This window comes from Orcinus orca, chromosome 9 (genome assembly GCF_937001465.1).
Source record: "Orcinus orca chromosome 9, mOrcOrc1.1, whole genome shotgun sequence".
Classification (NCBI taxonomy): domain Eukaryota; kingdom Metazoa; phylum Chordata; class Mammalia; order Artiodactyla; family Delphinidae; genus Orcinus; species Orcinus orca.
This window is the reverse complement of record NC_064567.1, coordinates 85746583-85770932: the sequence shown is the minus strand read 5'-3', so window position 1 is coordinate 85770932 and position 24350 is coordinate 85746583. Positions and strand designations below refer to the sequence as shown.

Here is a 24350-nt window from a genome sequence, read left to right as displayed (position 1 = left end):
ATTGACCATAATACCTTTCAAGTACTTCTAGGCCATTTCAGTGACTGACAGTTTGTGGCACATTTTCCCCTTTGCAGCACATACAGACAAAAGGTAGAGTTTTTACTTTCTGATAAAGTCATTTGATGCACAGAAGTTTTAAACTTTGATGAATCCTAACTTATTTTTTCCTTTATTGCTCATGCTTTTGTTGTCATATCTAAGAGTCCATTGCCAAGCCCAAGGGCATGGAGATTTACCCCTATTTTCTCTTCTAAGAGTTTTATAGATTTTAGCCTTATATTTAGGTTATTGATCCATTTTGAGTAAATCTTGTGTATGATGTGAGGTAGGAGGTCCAAAATTTATTCTTCTGCATTTTGATATCCAGTTGTCCCTGCACTGTTTATTGAAGAGACTGTTCCTGCCACACTGAATGTTCTTGGCATCCTTGCAAAAATCAATTGAGCATAGATGTATTGGTTTATTTATTTATTTTTTTTGCGGTACACGGGCCTCTCACTGTTGTGGCCTCTCCCGTTGCGGAGCACAGGCTCCAGACGCGCAGGCTCAGCGGCCATGGCTTACGGGCCCAGCCACTCCGCGGCATGTGGGATCTTCCCAGACCGGGGCATGAACCCGTGTCCTCTGCATCGGCAGGCGGACTCTCAACCACTGTGCCACCAGGGAAGCCCTGGTTTATTTTTATACTCTTAATTCTACTACAACAGTATATTTACCTATCCTTATGCCAGTACCATGCAGTTTTGATTACTGTAGCTTTGTAATAAGTTTCAAAATTGGGAAGTGTGTCTCCTTTAAATTTGATTTTCTTTTCCAAAATTGTTTTAGCTACTTGGGGCCCCTTGCAGTTCCATATGAATTTGAGGATTGGCTTTTCTGTGTTTCTGGGAAAAAAAAGGACCACTGGCATTTTGATAGGGATTATACTGAATTTGTAGATCACTTTCGATAGTATTGACATCTTAATACTATTCGTGTTAGTATTACCTATTCCTTGGATATTTGATAGAATAGTCTTGTAAACTCTTTGAGCCTGTGGGTTTGTTTGTTTTTGGTGTTTATTCATAGGCAGATTTCAAAGTCTGATTAAATTTCTTTTATTGTTATTATGTCTTCCAATCTATTAACTTGGGATATTTTTCCATTTATTTAGGTCTTCTTTAATTTCTTTCAGTAAAGAAAGAAATTTCAGTGTACTAGTCTTCCACCTCCTTAAATTTATTCCTGGGTACTTTATTCAAAAGTGAGGTTTTTAAAATAAAATATTTTAGGCATGCAAAGAAATATAATATAATGAACACCTGTGTAATCACTACTCAGTTTAAGAAATAAAACTTAACAAATACAATTAAAGCCGCTCTAACTGCATTTTTCCCCCTGCCTCAGAAGTAACTGCTCTCTTACACACCATACACAAAAATAAACTCAAAATGGATTAAAGACCTAAATGTAAGGCCAGACACTATAAAACTCTTAGAGGAAAACATAGGAAAAACACTCTATGACATAAATCACACCACGATCCTTCTTGACCCACCTCCTAGAGCAATGGAAACAAAAATAAACAAATGGGACCTAATGAAACTTAAAAGCTTTTGCAAAGCAAGGGAAACTATAAACAAGATGAAAAGGCAACCCTCAGAATGGGAGAAAATATTTGCAAATGAAGCAACTGACAAAGGATTAATCTCTAAAATATACAAGCAGCAGCAGCTCATGCAGCTCCATATCAGAAAAACAAACAACCCAATCCCAAAATGGGCAGAAGATGTAAATAGACATTTCTCCAAAGAAGATATACAGACTGCCAACAAACACATGAAAGGATGCTCAACATCACTAATCATTAGAGAAATGCAAATCAAAACTACAATGAGGTATCACCTCACAATGGTCAGAATGGCCATCATCAAAAAATCTACCAACAGTAAATGCTGGAGAGGGTGTGGAGAAAAGGGAACTCTCTTGCACTGTTGGTGGGAATGTAAATTGATACAGCCACTATGGAGAAGAGTATGGAGGTTCCTTAAAAAGCTAAAAATAGAACTACCATATGACCTAGCAATCCCACTACTGGGCATATACCCTGAGAAGATCATAATTCAAAAAGAGTCATGTACCACAATGTTCATTGCAGCTCTATCTACAATAACCAGGACATGGAAGCAACCTAAGTGTCCATCGACAGAAGAATGCATAAAGAAGATGTGGCACATATATACAATGGAATATTACTCAGCCATAAAAAGAAATGAAATTGAGTTATTTGTAGTGAGGTGGATGGACCTAGAGTCTGTCATACAGAGTAAGTCAGAAAGAGAAAAACAAATACTGCATGCTAACACATATATATGGAATCTAAAAAAAAAAAAAAGGTTCTGGAGAACATAGGGGCAGGACAGGAATAAAGACACAGATGTAGAGAATGGACTTGAGGACACAGGGAGGGGGAAGGGTAAGCTGGGATGAAGTGAGAGAGTGGCATGGACATATATACACTACCAAATGTAAAATAGCTAGTGGGAAGCAGCCACATAGCACAGGGAGATCAGCTCGGTGCTTTGTGACCACCTAGAGTGGTGGGATGGGGGGGTGGGAGGAAGATGCAAGAGGGAGGAGACATGGGGATATATGTATATGTATAGCTGACTCACTCTGTGATACAGCAGAAACGAACACAACATTGTAAAGCAATTATACTCCAATAAAGATCTTAAAAAAAATTAACTGCTCTCTTAAATTTAGTGTTTATCATTTCCTTACATAGTTTGATAGGCAGAATAATAGTCCCCTGTGCTACCTGCCCCCCACCCCCACCCCAATCCTCAGAACCTGTGAATACATGGCAAGAGTCTTTGCAGACTCAAGTTAAAGATCTTGAGATGGTGAGATTATCCTTGTTTATCTGGGTGGATCCAATGTAATCACAAGGGTCCTTATAAGTAAAAGAGGGAGGTAGGACTCCTTGTAAATACATCTCTCCAAGGGCAAGATAAGCACCAGTGTCTCTAGCTTTTATGATCTATAGATGTCTCCCAGGTCCTGCGACACATATCTCCTTGAATGTAAATTATTAGGGATCTTCCTGACATCTTGGGAGCTTGACCTAGGAAGGAACTAGGCCAGATTATACACATTTGACCTTCTTGGGGAGACAAGAGAAGTTTTATTATCCTTTTAGATCAGAGAAATTAACTAGACAGAAAGCTACAGATCTAATCTCCATAGTATGTGGAAAGTAAAATGTTTATAGAGGAAGTGAAGACAAAACATTACCTTTTTATCATATAGATTTCTGTCTCCAGAGGCTAGAGCTTTTTCCTCAGGAGCACTGAGGAATCCAGGAAAGATTTTTATTTCCTCACACTGATTTATCAACAATTGAGAGTTCTGATACAACCTTTCATGATGATTGTGGATTTGTCAATTTCTCCTTTGTATCTTTGCAGCTCTACTACTGGATACTTTCATTCAGAATTGTTATATATCTTTAGTAAATTATTTGTATTGTTTTCTTTAATTATAATGTAGTGACCCTCTTTATCAGACAAATTTTTAAAATCCACCTAAAATACAATACTGAACAAGATGAACACAACTGAAAGGAAATTTGATAGCTATATTGATATCAGAGGGGGAAAACTTTAAAGCAAAAGCATTATTAGGGATAATCTTTGTCTTCCAAGCAGTGAATTTTGTTAAATTTATTATTGCTAGATATACTTAGATTCATTTTTCTCATCTTATTTTATACTATTTATTCTCTTTTATGTACTTGTTTTGTCCTTTCCTGCCTTTATTTATTGAATTTTAAAAGCTACCGCCTTGTCCCCATTTTCATGTGTTAGAAGATATCCATTCTATTTCCATTATTTCGGTGGCTTCTCTTAAATATTTTTGACATGTGCATTTACCTTAATAAAGCCTAAAGTAAATTAATAGCTATACTTTCTTCCTGACTCATTAATGGAATTTAGAACATTTTAACTCTGATTACTTTCTCCAGTCTTAGAGTATGAATATATTCTAGCGGTTTTGTCCCTTGTTTTTTGTACTCCCACGTGTCATCATCCTTATATGTTTTTATAAGGTTGCTGGGTTTACCCTTATGCTTATTAAATTTCTTTGCCCATCATTACTATTTCCTCTTACTCCTTTCCTCTGATTTCAATGTCCTTTAGAAGTTGTTTTGTGATGGGTGTATTGGAGGCAAACTCTCTCAGTCTTTGTCGTAGAGTGTCTTAATACTCATCCTTGAGTTGTAATTTACTTGCATGTGGTATCTGAGATTGGTAAGTATTTTCTGCTGACTATGCTCTCTGCGACTGCTAAGTGACATTCTTTCGTAGGTAATCTGTCTCCAGTTGCATTTAAGGTTTTCCTTTGCTTATGGCCCTTTGCAATTTCACTACAAACCCATGGTATCTTGATTATCCTGTTTGGGATTTCTTGTGCTTCTTAAATCTGAGAATTGTTGCTTTTCATCAGTTCTAAAGCATTTTTGTTTTTTTTTTTTTTTTTTTTTTTTTTTTGTGGTACGCAGGCCTCTCACTGATGTGGCCTCTCCTGTTGCGGCCTCTCCTGTTGCGGAACACAGGCTCTGGATGCGCAGGCTCAGCGGCCATGGCTCACGGGCCCAGCCGCTCCACAGCATGTGGAATCTTCCCGGACCGGGGCACGAACCCATGTCCCCTGCATCGGCAGGTGGACTCTCAACCACTGTGCCACCAGGGAAGCCCTATTTTTGAGTTTTGCTTTGATTCCATTTGCTCTGTTCCTTCCTTCTGGAAACTCTATAAAGATATATAGAATATTGGACCTTTTTATGTTATATAATGTGTCTCTTAACCTCCTTTATATTTTCCATCTCTTTATCTCTCTGTGCTTTATCCTGTGTAATTTCATTATACATAATCCAGTTTGCTATTCCTTGTATTAGCTGGGTTTCTTCTGCTATTTAACTCATCTGTTGAGTTTTTAGTTTCAATCATTATGTTTTTAATTGCCATGAATTTTATTTAGTTTCTTTATAAATCTGCCCAGTCCTTTTTCAACAACAGCTTTTCTCAAGAATTTTTTTGTCTTCATCACCTTAATGTTTTCATGATTACTGACAATTTTATTCATGAAGTTATTGTTTTACTGTTGTTCACTCTTGTTGGACTTTTTTTCCTTCCTGTGTTTTGTAATTTTTATTGAGAGCTCATTTTGTTGTGGCTTAATCTGTACGAATTCTACAAGGCCAGGTTTGAGGGTGTGTTTCTTTAGAGAGAGGGTATTTATTTCTGCCAAATGCCCCACAGTTACTACCAAGTTGGAAACTCTTTTCATGTTAATGTATCAAATACAATTACAAAGGTAATAAATTCAAGTTAGATCCCACAAATAATAAAATTCAAATTCCAATGCACACAATAAGTGGTCTTTGGTTACAAATTCTTTGGGAAATTTTTTTCATCCCAGGCTAGGTACTTCAGTTTTTCTCTTGTCAACAGCAGTTTTTTATTTTGTTTTTACATCTCTTTTTTATAATCCTGGATTTCTCTGTCTCTCTCCCTTTCTCTGTCTCCTTCTCTTTCTCTCTCTGACTCAGTTATGACCTCCAGCTTTGTATAAGCCTGGTAACTTTTTCTGTCCCTGCATGGCCAGTAAAATCTGAACCTATTTGTTATGAAAAGCAGCAACCACCTCCACTGTTCTCCCATCCCAAGCAACTATGGCATGGATATCTTATTGTGTGTCTGGGTTTACAAAGACTGGGGCCCTGGATACTTTCCTTACTTTCTTGAAAACTCAATTATTTTTTAAAAACAAATGTTTGTTTTAGAGAGTAGAAAACTGATTATTAGGGGTTATGGGGTAGGGGAAATAGGGAGTTTGGAAAAAGGATATCAACTTTCAGCTATAAGATGAATAAGGTCTGAGAATCTAAAGTAATACATGGAGATAAATAATCTAATACACTTTAAAAGTAATCTAAAGTCATCTAAATAATGACTATGGTTGATAACACTGTTGTATAATTGAAATTTGCTAACAGAGTAGAACTTAAATGTTCTCATAAAAATAAATAAAGATAAGTATGTGAGATGTTGGATATGTTTAATTTAACTAGATGGGGGAATCCTTTTACAATGTATACATAAATCAACTCACTATGATGTACACTTTAAATATCTTATAATTTTATGTCAATATACCTCAATAAAGCCGAAATTTTAAAAAATTTAAAAAGGAAATATTTTTTAAAATGTTTGTTTTAGCATTTACTGATGTTTTGTATCAAGAGGATTTCCAGATTTTCTAGTCTACCATTTTTCTAGAAATAGAAGCCAAAGTGGGTTTATTGATCTTTCCCAGGAATCCTATAACTTTAAAAAGAATCCAGTTCAGAAAATAATTATTGAATGCCTTCTATGTAGTACCAGCTATTATTTAGGAAAATTATTCACTTTCTAGCAGAATACCACTTTAATTCAGAAAATAAAATAAATCTACCTATCTTCCTCATCATCCTTCTGCAACTATCAATTTGATCACATTATATCAAAGGCAGCATCAGATAAGTTCTAGAACTCTAGATAAAATTCCTACCTTCAGATAAAATTCAAGCACATAAACCCCTGCTACCACAATATACGGATTACATTACCATTCACACACACACACACACTCACACAAAATGGTAAATTGAAGAGTTAGATCAAAATTCACATATTTTTTCAAAATCATGAATGTTTTTCTTTGTGTTTAGATTTTCTCCTACCTCAGTTTAAGAGATGTGGTAATATGTGGTCAAGTTAATTGCTCCTGGTTGTTGATGACACAAATGAGCTCATTGTGGAATGGTGTAAGTAGACACGACCTGAAGCTATGTCTTTATTCTAGTTCTCAAAGGAGAATAGACTGCTATAAAGCCACCTGTAATGGGGAATACCTTCTTCCCTGCTCCACAACATGGGGCCACAAAAAGTAGGTGCATTTGTTTCTCTTTTGTCCAGGCACAAGCCTGAAGGACAAGATAAAAAAATGTTATTTGAAGAGATTCAATATGAGTATTTTCTAATTTAACTAGTAGAAATAAATTGAATATTATTTTTGGATTGAAACAAAGCTCCATTATATCTGAGTTAGGCTTAACATTGCCTTACTCAAGGAGCTCCAGAGATATATAGAGAAAATGCAAGCAAGGTGCTTACTGTAGAGCCTGGCATGTAGGCAGCACTCAGTAAATATTAGCTATTATTGTTGGTTCAAAAAATACAACAAAGCAGCACAAAATATGGAGTAAAGGAAAAACATTACTGAGCATGAAATAGGGCTAAAATATACATGTACGCAAAGCTTGTTTGATAATTCTTAGTGTATTTGTACGCACATGTACACACACACACTCAGGAATTTTCTAATGCGGACTCCTAGGCTCATGCCTCTGTATTGTTCTTGTCATTGCACTATTTTTATACTATTCTCATCAACCAGAACAAGCTTATATTTTTCATTCCAAAGAGACATTGGGTGGTAGGTCTTAGCTAACAACAGAAAATAAGCATGTGTTATACCTGATGACCTTTCTTTTCTTTCTCTTGGATGATTGCTTTAATCTTAACAACTGTGATCATTTATGCCATCAACAAATGTTGGAGTAGTAACATTTTCCTTGTTGCCTAAGTCCAGTAAATAGCTGGCTTCACCACCCCTCTGTAATTGCTATTGACTGGAGGACAAATGATATCATGTGCTCAGACTGATCTATGAATAGGTGGTCAGGGCCATTCTGCAGAAACTTTGAGGAGTTGACAAGGTACAGGGAATCTAGGCTCCATAAGTCAACTCAGAATCTTTACATCTCATCAGAACACCATCCCATTCTTGGCTATACTGCTCTACTCTCATCTTATGCAGCAATGGCAATAAGAAAATGTGCTTTTGTCTTAGTTAACCCCTCTTAGCTACCAAATTTAGTATTCCTGTCTTAGATGTATTTGTAGTTCAAGGCAGTGATTCTTAAGCTTTAGAATGCATTAGAATCATCTGAAGGGATTGTTAAGACAGACTGATGGTTGCCACCCCCAGAGTTTCTGACTTAGTAGGTCTGGGGTGGAGCTTGAGAATTTGCATTTCCAACAAGTTCCTGGATGATGCTGATGCTGCTGGTCCCAGGACCACACTAAGAACCACTGATTTAAAGGAATAAATCTCTTACTTATGTGACAGATTAGGTGTTACTTTTTCCTTTGGAAAACCCATAAAGAAGAAAAATAAATAAATCCAAATGATCTGGAAGAGAAAGAACATGTACAATATTAAAATCAGGACAAATCTTGCAGAAAAATGGCAGAAAAAAGCCAGCACTTCTGCCAAGACTTCATTGGGTAAAGATGAAGAAAATATGAGCATATGGCAGTGAAGAACAAAGCCAGGATTGGAAGTTAAGCTGCTTTATGTTCAGCAAATTTCTCTTTCCTCAATTATGTGTTGTCCTTCATTTGCAGTTATTTTTTCCTTTATTTGTGAGTGCTCAAATGTGGCGCAACTATAACAAACATTTTAGCACAAAGAATAGTTTTGTTCAGAAGGCAATGAGAAAGTGAATGTTCATATACTTAACCTTTTAGCTGAAAGACAGTATTAATACTATGTTATTGTTATCAACTATACTTCAATTTAAAAAATACTATGTTATCGTTTATCAACCAGCCCTGGCCATTCAGAGCTCACTAAACCTCTGTGCTCTTCAATTTTACATATAATCAGCAAGGTACACTCAGGTCATCTTTCCTTTTCTCTAGAACTACCCCCTCCAAATTATGAGTTATGAAAAGGCCATTATAGACCACACACTCTAAACTGTCTTTCCTATAGTCAAGGACTCAATGTATAGTTTGTGCTCATGAAAAAAAAGGCAGGCACACATTAATGATGAAACCAGGAGAGTTCACTGACATTGAAGAAGGGGGAAGCCTTGGGGCTCACCTGGAATTACAGGGGGGCATCCAGGCCACTCTAAGACAGTTGACTCTGTTGACGGGTGGATGTGAGACCCCTGCCCTCCCAACTGTCAACCTGGACTGGACATTTAGAATCTGTTTTTAATTAAACCTAGGAATGACCATGAAAAAAAAAATCTATTTGCAATTAAACCTGGGAATGACCACAAAAAACCCAACCCCCCCCAAAAAAAATGAGCGGTGAGATGAAGAAATTTTAGTTCTTATGCTTTAAAAATATTTTTAAAGTTTTACATGCAAAAGATCTCTCTCATTTCTTAATGTTTTTGTTTATCCTTTTTAGATTGATTTTTCCGCATAAAAAATATAATCACAGATAAACACATAGTGTCTACTTTGCAAAGGTGGCGTCTAAATGTGGTGTGCTTGAATTTTCGTGGTTGTGTTCTCCGATTGAAAACTTTGAGATCAGTAAGTATGTTCATTACAACTGTTTGTCTTGCTTTCCTGTATTTTAAAATGGAAACTTCAATTACCGCCTTAGGCCATAAGAATGCCTATTAAAACTTTTTAAAAGTCCTATAATATAGCCAGCTCTTGCTGGAGTGTAGGCCCTGGGAGTTGGTCCTTTGGTCATTCTTATTGACTGCTTTTTTTTTTTTTTTTTGGTCTAACATTTTTCTATCTATATGTCATTAGTTTATCTACTAATAAAATACAATATAAGAACTTCTCATTAAAGAAATTCAAACAATAGACAGTAGAAGCAGAAATCTACCTTCATCTCCCTCAAACCCATTCACTTACCCCATGGTACTCAACATTATCAGTCTTTCTGTTTTTCTAAAATACATTTACGTATTTGTGATTAAAAATACACAATTTTAATTTTTAACATTAAAGGGATCATACTGTCTTATATTTTCTATTATGTCTTGGAAATCTTTTCATGTCAGTACATATAGAACTACAAAGTTATTTTCCCATACTATGGCTATACTGTTAACTTATTTAACTTTCTTCCTATTGATGGACATTGAGGTTATTTCCAGTTTTTTCCAAGCTGTTTTGTGAAGTCTGTATTTAATTGTCTTAGTTCAGGCTGCTATAATAAAGTTCCATTTTGGCTGGGTGGCTTATAAACCACAAAAACTTATTTCTCATAGCTCTAGAGGCTGGAAGTCCAAGATCAGGGTGCCAACGTGGTTGGGCTCTAGTGAGGGCCTTGTTCTGGGTCGTGGACTTTTGTCTTCTCCCTGTATCCTCACATGGTAGAGAGCAGAAGAGAGCACTCTCTGGAATCCCTTGTGTAAGGGCACTAATCCTATTCATGAGAGTTCCACCTTAATTACATCCCAAAGGCCCCACCTCCTAATACCATCACATTGGGGGTTAGGATTCCAACATGTGAATTTTGGGGGGACATATGGGTTAACACATTGCATTAACCCATATGTCCTTTGAGGTACATTTTTAAGTTTCCATATGTATTTCTGGAAATGAGAGAAAAAATAGATTTCAAAAAGTACACATCCATGTTGACTTCAGATAATGAGAAAGAATGCCATAAACACATGTAAATATCAACATGGATGAGTCTAAAGATATTAATGGGCAAAAGCAAGTTGCAGAATGATATACATAATCTAATACCATTTGTATACAACTTTTCAATGTGTAAAATCATACCATACTCTTTATATTTGGAAATAATTTCAATACTATATATTCAAGGGCACTTGTACATACACACACACACAGTAAAATATAAAAAGCTTGCATGGGAATCAAAGGCCTCAAATGCAAGATAGTGGTTACCTCTAAGGTGGAGAGGGTTGAAGGAAATGGGGAAGAGGTTCACAAGGGGTTTCAACTGTTATCTGTAATATTTTTTTAATTGAAAAAAGAAAAAACACAAAATGGAATAATTCTAATTGGTTATTGCTGGTGCTGAAGAAAGCAGTAGCTTTATATATGATGTTATTTTACCTGATCACGTATTAAACTATCTTCTTGGTTTTAAGTTTGTTGGTTGAATCTTTTAGGTTTTCTAGGTAGACTGTCATGTCATCTGGAAATACTAACAGTTTTATTTCCATTCATTCCTATTCTTGTATCTTTTACTTCTTTTTTCAGTAGCAAGGATATGCAGCCATCTTGTCTTGTTCTTGAGTCCTTTTCTCATATTTTTAATGAGAATGGTGTTAATATTATTATATCTTTTAATTTCTGGGACACACCCTTCATAAAGATATAATGCTGCTCCATCTTTTACAGCAGCCATCTTATGCATGTTCCTCATCCAATCTGGTCATGTCTGCCTTTGGATTTTTAGGAACTATTAATTTCTGATCCACCAAGACCATTCCTTTATGTTTTCCAAGGATATTATAGATTAAAAATCATTTATTTCTTGTAATTTGGGTAGGAGAGGAAAACTGAAACGTGCTTAGTCTGCCATCTTAAACCAATTTGTTATTTTTTTCTTCTTTTGATCTCTCTCCTTGTGATTTGGTGACTATCTTTAGTGTTTTGTTTGGATTTTTTTTCTCTTTTTGTGTGTGTGTATCTATTATAAATTTTTGGTTTGTGCTTACCATTAGGTGTATATACAGCAATCTTTATACATATTTGATTATTTTAAGTTCCTAATCTCTTAAGTTTGAATGCATTTTAACAACCCTGCATTTTTACTCCCTCCAAGTTTGTTTTTGACATCATAGTTTACATCTTTCGTTTCGTGCATCTCTTAACTACTTATTGTTGATATAGATGATTTTACTACTTTTGTCTTTTAAACTTCCTACTAGCTTTATAAGTGGTTGATGTGCTATCCTTACTGTATATTTGCCTTTACCGATGAGATTTTCTTCCTTTTGTAATTTTCATATTTCTAGTTGTGGCCTTTTCTTTTCCACTTAGTGAAGTCCCTTTAACATTTCTTGTAAACCCAGTTTCTTTCAGCTTTTGCTTGTCTATAAAACTCTTGATCTTTTCTTTGAATCTGAATGATAGCCTTGAGTAGATTATTCTTTTTCCTTTTATCATTTTAAAAATATCACGCCACTCCCTTCTGGTGTGCAGAGTTTCTGCTGAAAAGGCAGCTGATGGTCTTATAGGAGTTCCCTTGTTACACTGTTGACTGATACATATTACATCTCCCCATCATTCACCAACACTCCACCTGCTGCAGAAAGAAGCCCCAACATCTCACAGAATTTAGACAAGTAGATTCTCATTACTGAATTGCTTCTATTTGCTAGAGCAGGAGACTTGTTCAGATTTCTCAGAAACAGACGTTAATTGATCCAGGGCGTAAACTCCAGAGGAGGGGATGGTTAGTAAATGAATTATCTGAACTGTTTAATGTTAAATATCTTTCCCAAATAATCAAAAATTAGGTCAGAGTTGACTCAGGCTTAGGACTCAGGAGAACTCAGCTTGTAGTAAATCTTATTTACTTCAGAAAAATCAAAGAATCTTAGAACTAGTTGAAAAAAAAAAACACTTGGGTATTTGGATAAAAACTCAAGTGATATTTAAACATATATGTTCAAATATGTAGATCTCAGGACTGTATTATTTTTGACTACCATAAAATATACTTTTAAAAAAACTCTTGAATTTCATCACCTACTGAACAGAAGGAAGTTGCAAAGGCAAGTTATTAATCAATCAAGTATGAAGTTGGCAGAAAGGGTGGATATATGTATATGTATAACTGATTCACTTTGCTGTACAGCAGAAACTAACATAACATTATAAATCAACTATATTCCAATAAAAATTAATTAAAAAAAGAAATTAGCAGAAGAGGAGGTATCTAATTATTAATTCCATCACTGATCAACTATGCTTCCCTGAAAAAATATAAACTCAGATACAAAAAAAGAGCAAATTTTAAGCTTTTAAAAATGTATTTAAATTTTGGCCCTGGGAGATATTAGCAATTCTAAATGACTTACTTTTGGATGGTCTGGATCAATTTCTATCATGATGTGTTCCAGAGCTTTATTTTCAAATAGATCCCTGGGAATGATCCTGAATATAAAAATAAACCAATAAAATTCCCAGCTAGCCTCCAAAGATTAAACCAGAGAGTAACTTGGGCCCTTTCTCTGAATCAGATTTAATGCCCTTATTTCTTTCCAGAACCCTCACATTCCCACTGTGTGCCTCTGTCTTCCACTGAGGTCCCACCTGGCATTCTCCACCATCAAATCTTGGAGGTGTTATTTAATATTCCACTCTGAGTGCTCATCAACAATAAGTGAATTTATTACATCTCTCTGGTAACACTTCAAACTTAACTGCTACCTTCAATACCTCATGTTGAACAATGTGAGAATTTGCATTGAGAACCAGTATTTCTAAGTCTCCACCCTGACCCAAACCATTGATAAAATGCGCATATTGGTTAGAACCTTACAATCCAGTGTCATTTCCTGAACCACCAGCTCCAGCAATTGTTCCAGCTTCCCACTCTCTTGGTTTCCTATACATATTAATAGAATTAACTGACATGACCCAAAGATTATCACCTGCCCTCATAAGTGTTTCAGGAGAAAAAGCACATACTATTCTTTTAGTGTCTGTTTCTGGAAGTTCTGATGTGAGGCAGCCATGACTAAAGGTAACATTTAGAGTGCTCTGTATCCTTGCACAGTAGAAAGGACTTAGGCGGACCTGAATCCAGGCTCTGCCACCTGCCAGCTTTGTGGCTCTATCCAAGTTACCTACATACTAAGCCTCGGTTTCCTCATCTAGAAAAGGCAGATAATATTATGTACCTCAGAGGGATCTTGTGAGAATTAGAAATAGAATACGTGAAGCTCTTAGCACAGTGTCTGGCCTCTAACAGGTGTTTAAGAAATGTTCAAGGGAATTCCCTGGAGGACCAGTGGTTAGGACTTGGTGCTTTCACTGCTGTGGCCTGGGTTCAATCCCTGGTTGGGGAACTAAGATCCTGCAAGCCGCGTGGTGCAGCCAAAAAAAAAAAAGAAATGCTTAATACTCTTTGTTATTTACCACGTTCTATACTTTGGAAATTTGTACAAGTATCAGATAAGACCAGTTGTCAAACTTTGTATGAATACCTTGATATAAGAAATGGAAATATATTCAACTCAGTGAAAAGAAAATCTGCATAAAAAGGAAAAAGTGGTATTTCTAATGATATGTACATATTTCTTTGCATTTTATTTTTCTAATAGTACAGTACTATCAAAATACAAACTGATGGGTCAGTCTCCAGAAACTTCCTCTCTTTCTGGTTATTGTTTCTCCAGGTGAACTAATTTTAACCTGCAACGCAAATCATGGGGCTTCTCTTGGGTACCACCTCTGCCCTCAGTTGCTTCTGATATCACTTCCCTTTCTGTTTGCTTCTTTTTCATCCCAAATCCTGACCCTGAATCCTAATTTCATCCTGTTTTATGTTCCTTGACATATTAGCTTAGCAGGAAGGGCTCTCAGATCCTTCCCACTGACAGGTGGCTTCCTAGTCTGAACTCTGTTAAAAAACCAGTGCTGTTTCCACATTTACTAGTGTTTATACCTGTTCAGAGCTCATGTTCACATCATCTACAACTGCTTCTGAGAGTCCCATCTTCTGAGCCGTCTCTAATATAATTCTCAGATTCTTGGCTTATTGCCTGTGGCAATTCTCCTTCAGGTCTAGCTTGACAGTTTTTTGCAAGGATCAGTGAAAAGTAGTTGAGAATTTGGGTTTACCAGGACCTCATTTTGGAGTGCACAGGAATCAGAAATGGAAATTTATTCAATGCACAAGCTGACTTACTGAAAAAAAAAAAGTTGGGGGGCAGAGGGGAGAGAATTACATTTTATTATTACTAAGCATTTGTATCTCTTCATTTTGATCATCTTTAGGTATGTGCAAGCAGCTCTTGAAAAGCATATAAAAATGAACCAGGTTTTTTTAATTTTCAAAAAGCAATAAAAACATTTATACAGAACATTATGACCTCCTAACGCCATCATTAGGACCCAACTCCTGCAGGTTACCAGTGTGGAGTCACCATCAAAAGCTGTTCTGCAAACAGGCAGGCAAGCAGCATGAGAGTATTCCCTTGATTACTATACTGTGACAACAATAATAATAATTAAGGGAACCTTCCTTTAGCTGGGTAACCTCGCCTAAACAGGTAAAACAGTTAATCAAAATCTAAACATGTGGTTTTCCAACACCAGTTTAGCAAATACAAAATTAGCTGCAACCAGAACAATTTCTAAGTTATCCCACAATAGTGATTCTTACACTTTGTTTCTTTGCTGTGTGATCCTTATGTATTTTTTCCCATTCGTCATCTTCTGTATCCTGGTCAAATGTTTCAGGGTATGCTGGTAATTTGTCTTTGGGGCATTCTTCATAGTAACTCCGAACATATTTTCCCACAAACCACCCTTTGTATTCTTCGGGCATTTTGCACTCCAGGCCATTATAGTGCACGTTGTAGTGATGCATTAACCAGTAGTAGAGGTAGTGGATGTTGTAGTCACATCTCCAAGGGTTATCTCTGAGCCACAAGAGTTTCAAAAAATACAAGTCTTCTAATACTCCATAGTCAAAGTTTTGCAGACTGTTGTTTGATAAATCTAACTCTTCTAAATGTGTGAGTCCTAAAAAAGCAGCTAGAAACAGAAAATATTTATTAAACCAATTGGGTAATTGGGTTAAGTGCACTGTATATTATAAGGACAAATTTAAATAAAAAATAAGAGAGTTAATTCTCTCTATTGAAAATAAAGGAAAAGATTTCCCTCCCCGCCTTTTTCTCAGCGTTCTTACTTTAGAAAACTTGCACGTACTTTCTCTTCTCTTTGAAATGTGTATATATCCTTTAGAAGGCTAAAGAGGACTTTTTCAGCTTTATGAGGATCATCCTTCTTAAGAACCTGGGAGCCATCTCTTTGAAATGGAAACATCAAGGGAGAGAACACCTGTCTCCCAGTTTCTGTGGGGGGGTGGGTAGGAGCCTTCTTCCAAGTCACAAAATCGCCTCTTGTCATAAAGATAGAAGTTTGTTTTCCTCTTGATAAAGCCAATTAGCTAACACAGATGCCAACTCACTTGCGAGTAAGGTTAGAATGAACAATGTTTGACAAACGGTGCTGGCAAGTCTTCTTACTTAAGAACTAGCTATTATTTATCCTGAAAACACGTATGTATTAGGTTGTATCTGCTTGGCTATACAAAGGGTGAGATTTCCTTCTGTCTCTGCAATCTCTTAGCAGATTGCCTGTGATGTACATCACATTCTGGTTTAATGCTTATTCAATAATAAAAGAATCTTCTTTCTCTTTACCATTGTGGAGAGGATTTCTGTGTTGGGTGAAGACTTCGGTTTTAATTATATTTCCCTAACAGTATACGTGTCTAAATGTAAAATTCTGAAATATGTTTTTACTCAGACAAAGCTTTCCCCTTGATTAAATTGACTAGAATACAATATTTTATTTGAAAAATCAGTTTTAAGTTAATTTGTAAAAATGTACTTTGTGCTCATGTGCATTTTTTAATACTCACTGGAAAGTTGCCACAAAAAAGGCATGAATTAGGAAAATATCTCAAATGTAAGACATAAGTGCATAAAAAATGAGAAACGTGTTTGGGGGTGATTTGACAGCTCTCTGGGATATAACTCTGAAAATGCCTAGAAAATAGCCGTTTCCCAGTTTCCTTCCCAGGGGGAAGGAATTATATTCTTGTATTGTCCAAAACCAAAAAAATTTTTATCAACATTTTTAAGACATCTGGTTGTATTTTGGCAAGCTATGGTAGCTATCAGCTTTGAATCCATATGTATTTAATTCTGCTGGAGGGTGGATAATTAAAACAAATAGCAAACACATAACACAAAATAATACAACAGAAAGCTTTTTTTTCCCCTCTGAGAGTAAAGAAATCTAAACCTAAATTATCCCTACTTCAGTTGATGTAAACTGACTAGCTACTCTAGAATTTACAGGTCAATGCTGATTTCAAATATTTTGTTTGTTTCAAACATTTTCTCATTGCTCTTTTAAAATACTCTCCTCAGAGCATACAGTGCCCTTATTTTGAATTTGAAAAATATGCTCTCAAACTAATACCATTAACTATTTTCATATCATTTGTTCTCAGACAAAACCCTTAATTCCCCCTAAAAGAAGTCTATTTTGGTGCAAAGCAATGACTTGGGTCATTGGGAGAGGGGAGCAGGTGGCTGGGGAGGAGCAAAAGGTCAGCCCTTGCAATGATAGTTCTGAAGACACTGCATTTTAAAAAATTTGCAAACATTTTGTGAGTTAATGATCTCACAATTTTCTTTTTCTTTCTTTTTTTTTTTTTTTTTAACGGGACGCGGCCTCTCACTGTTGTGGCCTCTCCGGTGCGGGGCACAGGCTCCGGACGCGCAGGCTCAGCGGCCACGGCTCACGGGCCCAGCTGCTCCACGGCATGTGGGATCTTCCAGGACCAGTGCACGATCCCCTGCATTGGCAGGCGGACTCTCAAACACTGCGCTACCAGGGAAGACCTCTTGTCTTTTTAAAAAAAAAAAATTATTTATTTATTTTTGCCTCCGTTGGGTCTTTGTTGCTGCATGCGGGCGAGGGGGGGGGCGGCGGGGGGGAGCGGGGGGGGGGGGGATTAGACACTTGCCCAGGGACCCGAGACAGGCATGCTTGTCTTGCAGTTCTTTGGTTCTCATTCAGCAAAAGAGGATCTCCACCTCCAGATTCTTCACCCTGTGGCCTGGCTTTGTGGAGACCGGCTACCAGTGACTGACCTGCACACTAATACAATGATCGCTTACGTTTGGGAGAAGAGTATCTCTATAGTATTCTTATTCAATGTAAAATGAAAATTGCTTTTGATCTCAAAATTTTAAGATACTCCCAAGTTTACACTATCTGTACAGGCTAAGGTATGAGTGTAGCATATTGCTGTTCCTTTCAAAGTTTTTTAAAATTATGATTTCTTAATATTTACAAATGTTATTAATACTAAAATATGCCTTGGTAGCTCTAGAATATTCATTTTCAGTTTTTACTTCTACAATGTTAAAATCCTAATGTTCTGTTAATGGTATTAAATTACCTTTAAGAAAACAAGAAACAATTGTACTCAAAACGTTTATGACATTAACATTGCACTATTAATAGTAGTAATACACATTTTTAAAGACAGCTTTTCAAATTATGAACGCACTGCGAAGGCACAAATATTATGTACGTTACAAATCTGATCAGCACTGCAGTAATTCTCAGTTCTTTCTAAAATTCAGTGAGTTAACTTACCATGCTCATTTTTGTCAGAGGCTTTGCTTAGCAAATGGAGAAGAGATTTGAAGGATGGAAAAGAGAATTGATCTTCATTTAGGATTAGATAAAATCCCTCTGGCTCTAGTTTGAGCACATTTTATCTTAATTTATGAGCACACTAGATCTTTTTTTTTTTTTTTTTTGCGGTACGCGGGCCTCTCACTGTTGTGGCCTCTCCCGTTGCGGAGCACAGGCTCCGGACGTGCAGGCTCAGCGGCCATGGCTCACGGGCCCAGCCGCTCCGCAGCATGTGGGATCTTCCCGGACCGGGGCACAACCCACATCCCCTGCATCGGCAGGCGGACTCTCAACCACTGCGCGACCAGGGAAGCCCTAGATCTTAATTTTATGAGCTTAATTTATTCTGCTTAGCAGATTGTTTCAAATTTACTTTAAACAAGTTAAAGTCTTACTTTAAATAAGTTTGGACTTAATGAAAAGCAAAGAAAATGCCAGATCTGAATTTCCTTTTAAAAATCACGACATGTTTAGCATATTACTGACCACTAGCCACATACCCTATGTATTTTTTTTTTTTGGCTGCTTTGGGTCTTCATTACTGCGTGCAGGTTTTCTTTAGTTGTGGTGAGCCGGGACTACTCTTTGCTGCGGTACGCGGGCTTCTCATTGTGGTGCCTTCTCTTGTGGCGGAGCATGGGCTTTAGGTGCGCAGGCTTCAGTAGTTGTGGCGTGTGGGCTCTAGAGCGCAGGCTCACTAGCTGTGGTTCAGGAGCTTAGCTGCTCCATGGCACGTGGGATCTTCCTGGACCAGGGCTTGAACCCGTGTCCCCTGCATTGGCAGGTGGATTCTTAACCACTGTGCCCCAGGGAAGCCCTAGCCATATACTCTTATTTTTAAAATATATTCTACAAAACACTTCTTTTATTTGGACCAACTGAATAATTGTTGCTTATTACATACTTCATAAAGCAACAGTTTGGCAAATATTTCTGAGGGCCAAGCAAGTTCTACTATAAGCACCATGTTCATTTAAATTCAAACTTCTTACTAGTTTTTTAAAAACTAAATTGTATTTACTATAAATGTTGCCATGGGCTTCCCTGGTGGCGCAGTGGTTGAGAGTCCGCCTGTCGATGCAGGGGACATGGGTTCGTGCCCCAGTCCGGGAAGATCCCACATGCTGCGGAGCGGCTGGGCCCGTGAGCCATGGCCGCTGAGCCTGCGCGTCCGGAGCCTGTGCTCCGCAACGGGAGAGGCCACGACAGTGAGAAGCCCGTGTACCGCAAAAAAAAAAAAAAAAAAAAATGTTGCCATAATAAAAAAACAGAGAACACCTGTCACCTGTTTAAAGGTCTATTCTGTGGAACTTACCGGGATCTATGAATTGAATGCCGTTGCTGCTGAGGTTTAATTTCTTTAGCTCATGAGCATCTTCAAACTCCTTAGGTCGAAGCTGGTTGATTTTGTTGTGTGACAAGTCAAGTTTAACAATGTCTGGAGGGATGTTGTTTGGAACTTTCTTCAACTCTGGAAAAAATAAAAATGTTCAGGTTATCAAGCTCTCCTCTTGCCCCCATTTGTTCTATCACTCTTATCCCTGTGTGACTGAAGAGTCAGCTCTTGAAGGGAAAAAGGATATCCCATCTAAAGCCAAAGAACATTACTATATGAACAAGCCTTAGAATATGCTAAATTCCACCAAAGCCCAGCGAACCAAGTGCATCACACTTAGAGGAGCAGATATCACTCCTTGCTGAACTGTTCTGAGAAACTTCCTAGAGGCGGCAAGAAATCAAGAGCAGGACAGCAGGCAGTGCAGCTCAGCTGGCTGGGCATCAGGCGGCGTGGTGGGGCTCAAGCCTGGCCGCCTGTTAGAATCACCTGGGACGCTCTTAAAAACAGAAAGCTGAAACAAAATGAAACCCACAAATCAAACCACTCTTCCTGCCTCCCCTCCCATTCCCTTCCCACTCCTCTAAGAGCTTTCAGTATTAATTATTGCCTCTTTGTTGCATCTTCCTTTTATCCCTCTCCTCAGACTCCTTCTGTTAACAAATAAGCACAGATCTTGCCATCCTAAAAAAGAAACAAAAAGCCCTCCACCCTGATGACCCTCAGGCTGTTACCTCATTTCTCCTTTCCTTGGATGCTAAAATTGGAGAAAGAATAGTCCTCATTTGCTCCCCCTGCTTCTTCATCACCCACTTATTCCCTGAATCCTTGTGACTTAATTTATACTCCACCACTCCTCCCTGACCCTTCCCAAGGTACTGAAGTAATTGGACTCCTCAGGAGAAACAGTAATAACAATAGTGCTGCTACTACTGCTACTACTACTGAGTCAACAATGACTACGACTACAAAAAAGCCTCTGGAAGAGGAGCCCAGTTATTTTTCATAGGTTAATAGGAAATCAAGGTTCACCTAATTTATCTCTTACTATTTATATTTGTCTTTAAATCATGCTTTAAAATACTATAAAGTGTGTTTATTTTATAGTTTAGCATAATACTTGCCCTTTCTTTTAATCTTTAGCAAAATATTCTGAAAAGGTTTTATTCAATTTTAAGTAGGGCAAGTGAAGCCTGTGAAGAGAAACAAACCTGTTCAGACAAAAGAAAATTAGAAGCAACAAATAAAATGTCCAGATTAGTTCACACCTGAGAAACAGCATGACCCAAAGACTTTCTGAATAAGTAGAAATCCCTTGAACTAGGTACAGTAAGTTTATGAAAGGTGGTATCCATTTATCCATAATTCCCTTTTTGCTATAGAATAACTGACTTACTGATAATGTTTTCCAAATATTTTTTAAAAACCCCTTCTGGTATATATGATTTCTTAACTCATAGTATGTTTACTTTCATAAAGACTCAGTCTTACATCCCCCCTTCTTTTAACAGCTCAGAATCCATGGTTAATGGGATGGTATTGGTAGTTCCTTCTTTGGTATCCTTATTACTATTAAATTTGCTTTTTCTTCTTGATGGGATCTTGGTATCTTAGTACCTATGTACAAGAACTTTTTCTAGGTGCCCTAACAAGTATTATGTGACAAGAACCCTATGAGCTAAGTACATTATCCCCATTTTACAGATGAAGAAACTGAGGCACAACTTGCCCATAGTCACACTCGAGGATTTTTTTTTTTTTTTTTTATAACACCCAGGCTCAGCGGGTATAAAGGGAAGCAGCTGACAATTTTGCTGCTGTATCTCTGCCTTGAGTGTTTGGGGTTGTTTTTTGTTTTTTAACATCTTTATTGGAGTATAATTGCTTTACAATGGTGTGTTAGTTTCTGCTTTATAACAAAGTGAATCAGTTATACATACACATATGTTCCCATATCTCTTCCCTCTTGCATCTCCCTCCCTCCCAACCTCCCTATCCCACCCCTCTAGGTGGTCACAAAGCACGGAGCTGATCTCCCTGTGCTATGCAGCTGCTTCCCACTAGCTATCTATTTTACGTTTGGTACACACTCTAGGAGTTAAACACAGACATGCTAGCCCCCAAAACTATGCTTCTAACCACTATGCTCTGCTGCCTATTCATGGTACCTTTCTGCTTCACTTACGCTGTTCCATCTGCTTAGAATCCTCAAGCTTGTCATGTAGGGTTAAGTGGGGATTGGGGAGCAACTGGGGTGGGGGTCAATATATTGGAATGGCCATAAGACCTTTCTGGCTCTGTATTTAAAATGACATCTCCCTGCTTTCAAGTAGGCAACAACAGCAATGATAATACCATTTCCTGCTTTTTCTCAATGGCAGTTAATCAGCATCAGGCGCAGGGTACATCTTACTGATTTTTTTCATTTTTGCACCCTCCTTGCCATGGAAGCTTCCTGAGGGAAGTGCCTAATATATCATAAATAAATAAGTGGTATGTGGCAGCCAGCTTCTAAAATGTCATGCAACAATCTCCTCTACTGATATTCATGCCCTTGTATAAACTCTTCCCCTTAAGTATGGGCTGAACCTAGTGACTTGCTTCTAATAATAGAATGCAGCAAATATGATAGGAGCTCACTTCCATAATTAGGTTATAAGAAATTGTGACTTTTGTCTGGCTAGCAGACTCTCTTTTGCTGGCTTTGATGAAGCAAGTTGCCATTTTGGAGAGGCTCACATGGCAAGTAATTAAGGCTGGCCTCTGGCCAACAACCAGCAAGGAACTCTGGCCCTCAGTCCAACAGTCCTTGAGGAACTGAATCCTGCCAGCAGTCATATGAGCTTGGAAGAGGATATTTTTCCAGTTGAGCCTTCAGGTGAAACCACATCTTATTGCAGCCTTGTGAGAGATCCTGAAGTAGAGGACTCAGCTAACCCATATCTGGTTTCCTGACCTACAGAAACTGTGAGATAATAAAGTGTGTTGTTTTAAGCCACAGAGTTTTGGGGTAGTTTCTTAGACAGCAACAAAGTTATCTAACTAACATAGGGGAAATAATGAGCTCATTAAATGTGTTGAGTTCAATGATTCAGGAATATTGAGCCCTCTTGCAATAAAAATGCTTTGAAAATTTGGATTGATTTTATTTCCATCCTCCGATAAGACATTGTTTTGTTTGACCTAGAGTTGTGTCTGCCAGCATATAGAAAGGTGAAAGATTTTAAGACTTGAACTTATTATAATGTTGCAACGCTGAGGTAATCCTCCCTTTAGGACCAGCAAGACCCTGACTGGAGAGCTATATTCTCTCTTGGGCACTACACGTAAACAAGGAGATGGATATCCCAGGAAAAATTGAAAACCACAGAGACACTTGAAGAAATAATTTCTTGACATTTAGCATTTGGAATAATTATTGAGAATGGCTGTGGCATTTTCTTAGAAGATTTTTAAAAGAGAAATAGAGTTTTATTTCAAAATACCCAGGATCCCACCTCTCCTCTCTTCCTTCACTGCTACCACATTGGTCCAAGCCACCATCACCTCTTGTCTGGATTATCCCAATATTGTCCTAAGCCCAGGTGATCATGTTAAAACATGTGAGATCCTGTCACTGTACCAGATGGCTTGCCATCCTCCAGATGGCAGAACCCTTTCATTGCTTCCCATCTCACTATGAATAAAAGCCCAAGTCCTCACCAAGGCCCTACAAAGCCATTAAGGGCTGTAGGTCTTCCTTGCCACCAGAGTTAGTATCTCCTAGGTCCTGGAAAACAGCCTATTTATCAGTACTTGCTTGCTGAACCCACATCTGCTGGGCTGGACATGAGGGTGAATGACAAGCAACCACTGTAGGACATGAGGGTGAGTCCCAAGCAACCACTGTAGGACAAGCTAAAGTGGGTTAACCACAAATAAATGGGTAGAAAAAAATGTTTATGAGAACACCCTGAAACCCAGCTTAAGCAATGTGGCAGACCTGTGGAAGAGGAATATGAACTGCAGAACCAACTTTGGCATTGTTACCAGCAGACCTGAGTAAAAATAGGATCCACAAGTAATACCAGGAAATGCAAACCAAAGCCTTTACTAGTAGGCTTAGAAAAACATGGAAAAATCTTATTTGTTGTATTGATGAGTAAAAACAGTTCTTTAGTTTTTAACCTTAAACTTGAATGAGAAACGCAAATGTTGACGTGAAGTATGTTTGTCTTTGATAAAGATTACACAAATACAAATTTCCCCAGACCAGAAGTCAAATTTGGTCAATGTCCCCATTTCTAGACCAGGCACCACACGGTTATTTGCTGCTATCTGAGATTTTTGGTAAACCTTCAACGAATATCATATTTACTTGATTATCACCCCTGGCAAGCATTGCCTCTCCCCCAACCAAACCGTGCTGATTTTGAGGAGGAAATTGGGAAATTTTTTCCACGTAATTTCTCATTTAGTAGGCTACCCTGATTGTCAGCAATGTCTGAACTACTCTTAAGGCTTGGTAGTGGTAGGTAAAGAGATATAAATGGCCCTGTGTATTGCAAATAAAAGATTCTTAATTATTGTTCAAACTAATGGTGAAATTATCTTCAGAGGCAGCTGGGAGCAATTTATGGTCATAATTCTCCACAGCCCTAATCTTAGAAGTAAAAGAAATCCTTAAAATGGTAAATTATTCTGGTAAATGTGAAGCTAAAAAGCAGTTTTAAAACTCT

At 37.6% G+C, this 24350-nt stretch overlaps 2 protein-coding genes across 5 annotated transcripts in view; one reads left to right on the top strand and one right to left on the bottom strand.

The window, feature by feature from the left end:
• The window catches only part of FBXL13 (F-box and leucine rich repeat protein 13), a 183125-nt gene that overhangs the window by 57196 nt on the left and 101579 nt on the right, over positions 1-24350 (top strand). Inside the window, 2 exon segments of the mRNA XM_033437530.2 lie at positions 6758-6857; positions 9298-9429. Of these exon segments, the coding sequence (XP_033293421.1) occupies positions 6758-6857; positions 9298-9429 (232 nt within the window).
• LRRC17 (leucine rich repeat containing 17) overlaps positions 14716-24350 on the bottom strand; it is a 99778-nt gene continuing 90143 nt past the window's right edge. For 3 of the 4 annotated variants that reach the window (XM_033439604.2, XM_049714805.1, XM_012534979.3), the window contains 2 exons: positions 19612-19767; positions 14716-15605 (listed from right to left, as the gene is read on the bottom strand). In XM_033439604.2, the coding sequence (XP_033295495.1) occupies positions 15208-15605; positions 19612-19767 (554 nt within the window). In that variant the 3' untranslated portion in view covers positions 14716-15207. The remainder of the gene's footprint in view (positions 15606-19611; positions 19768-24350) is intronic. The other variant, XM_033439615.2, reaches the window with a different exon arrangement.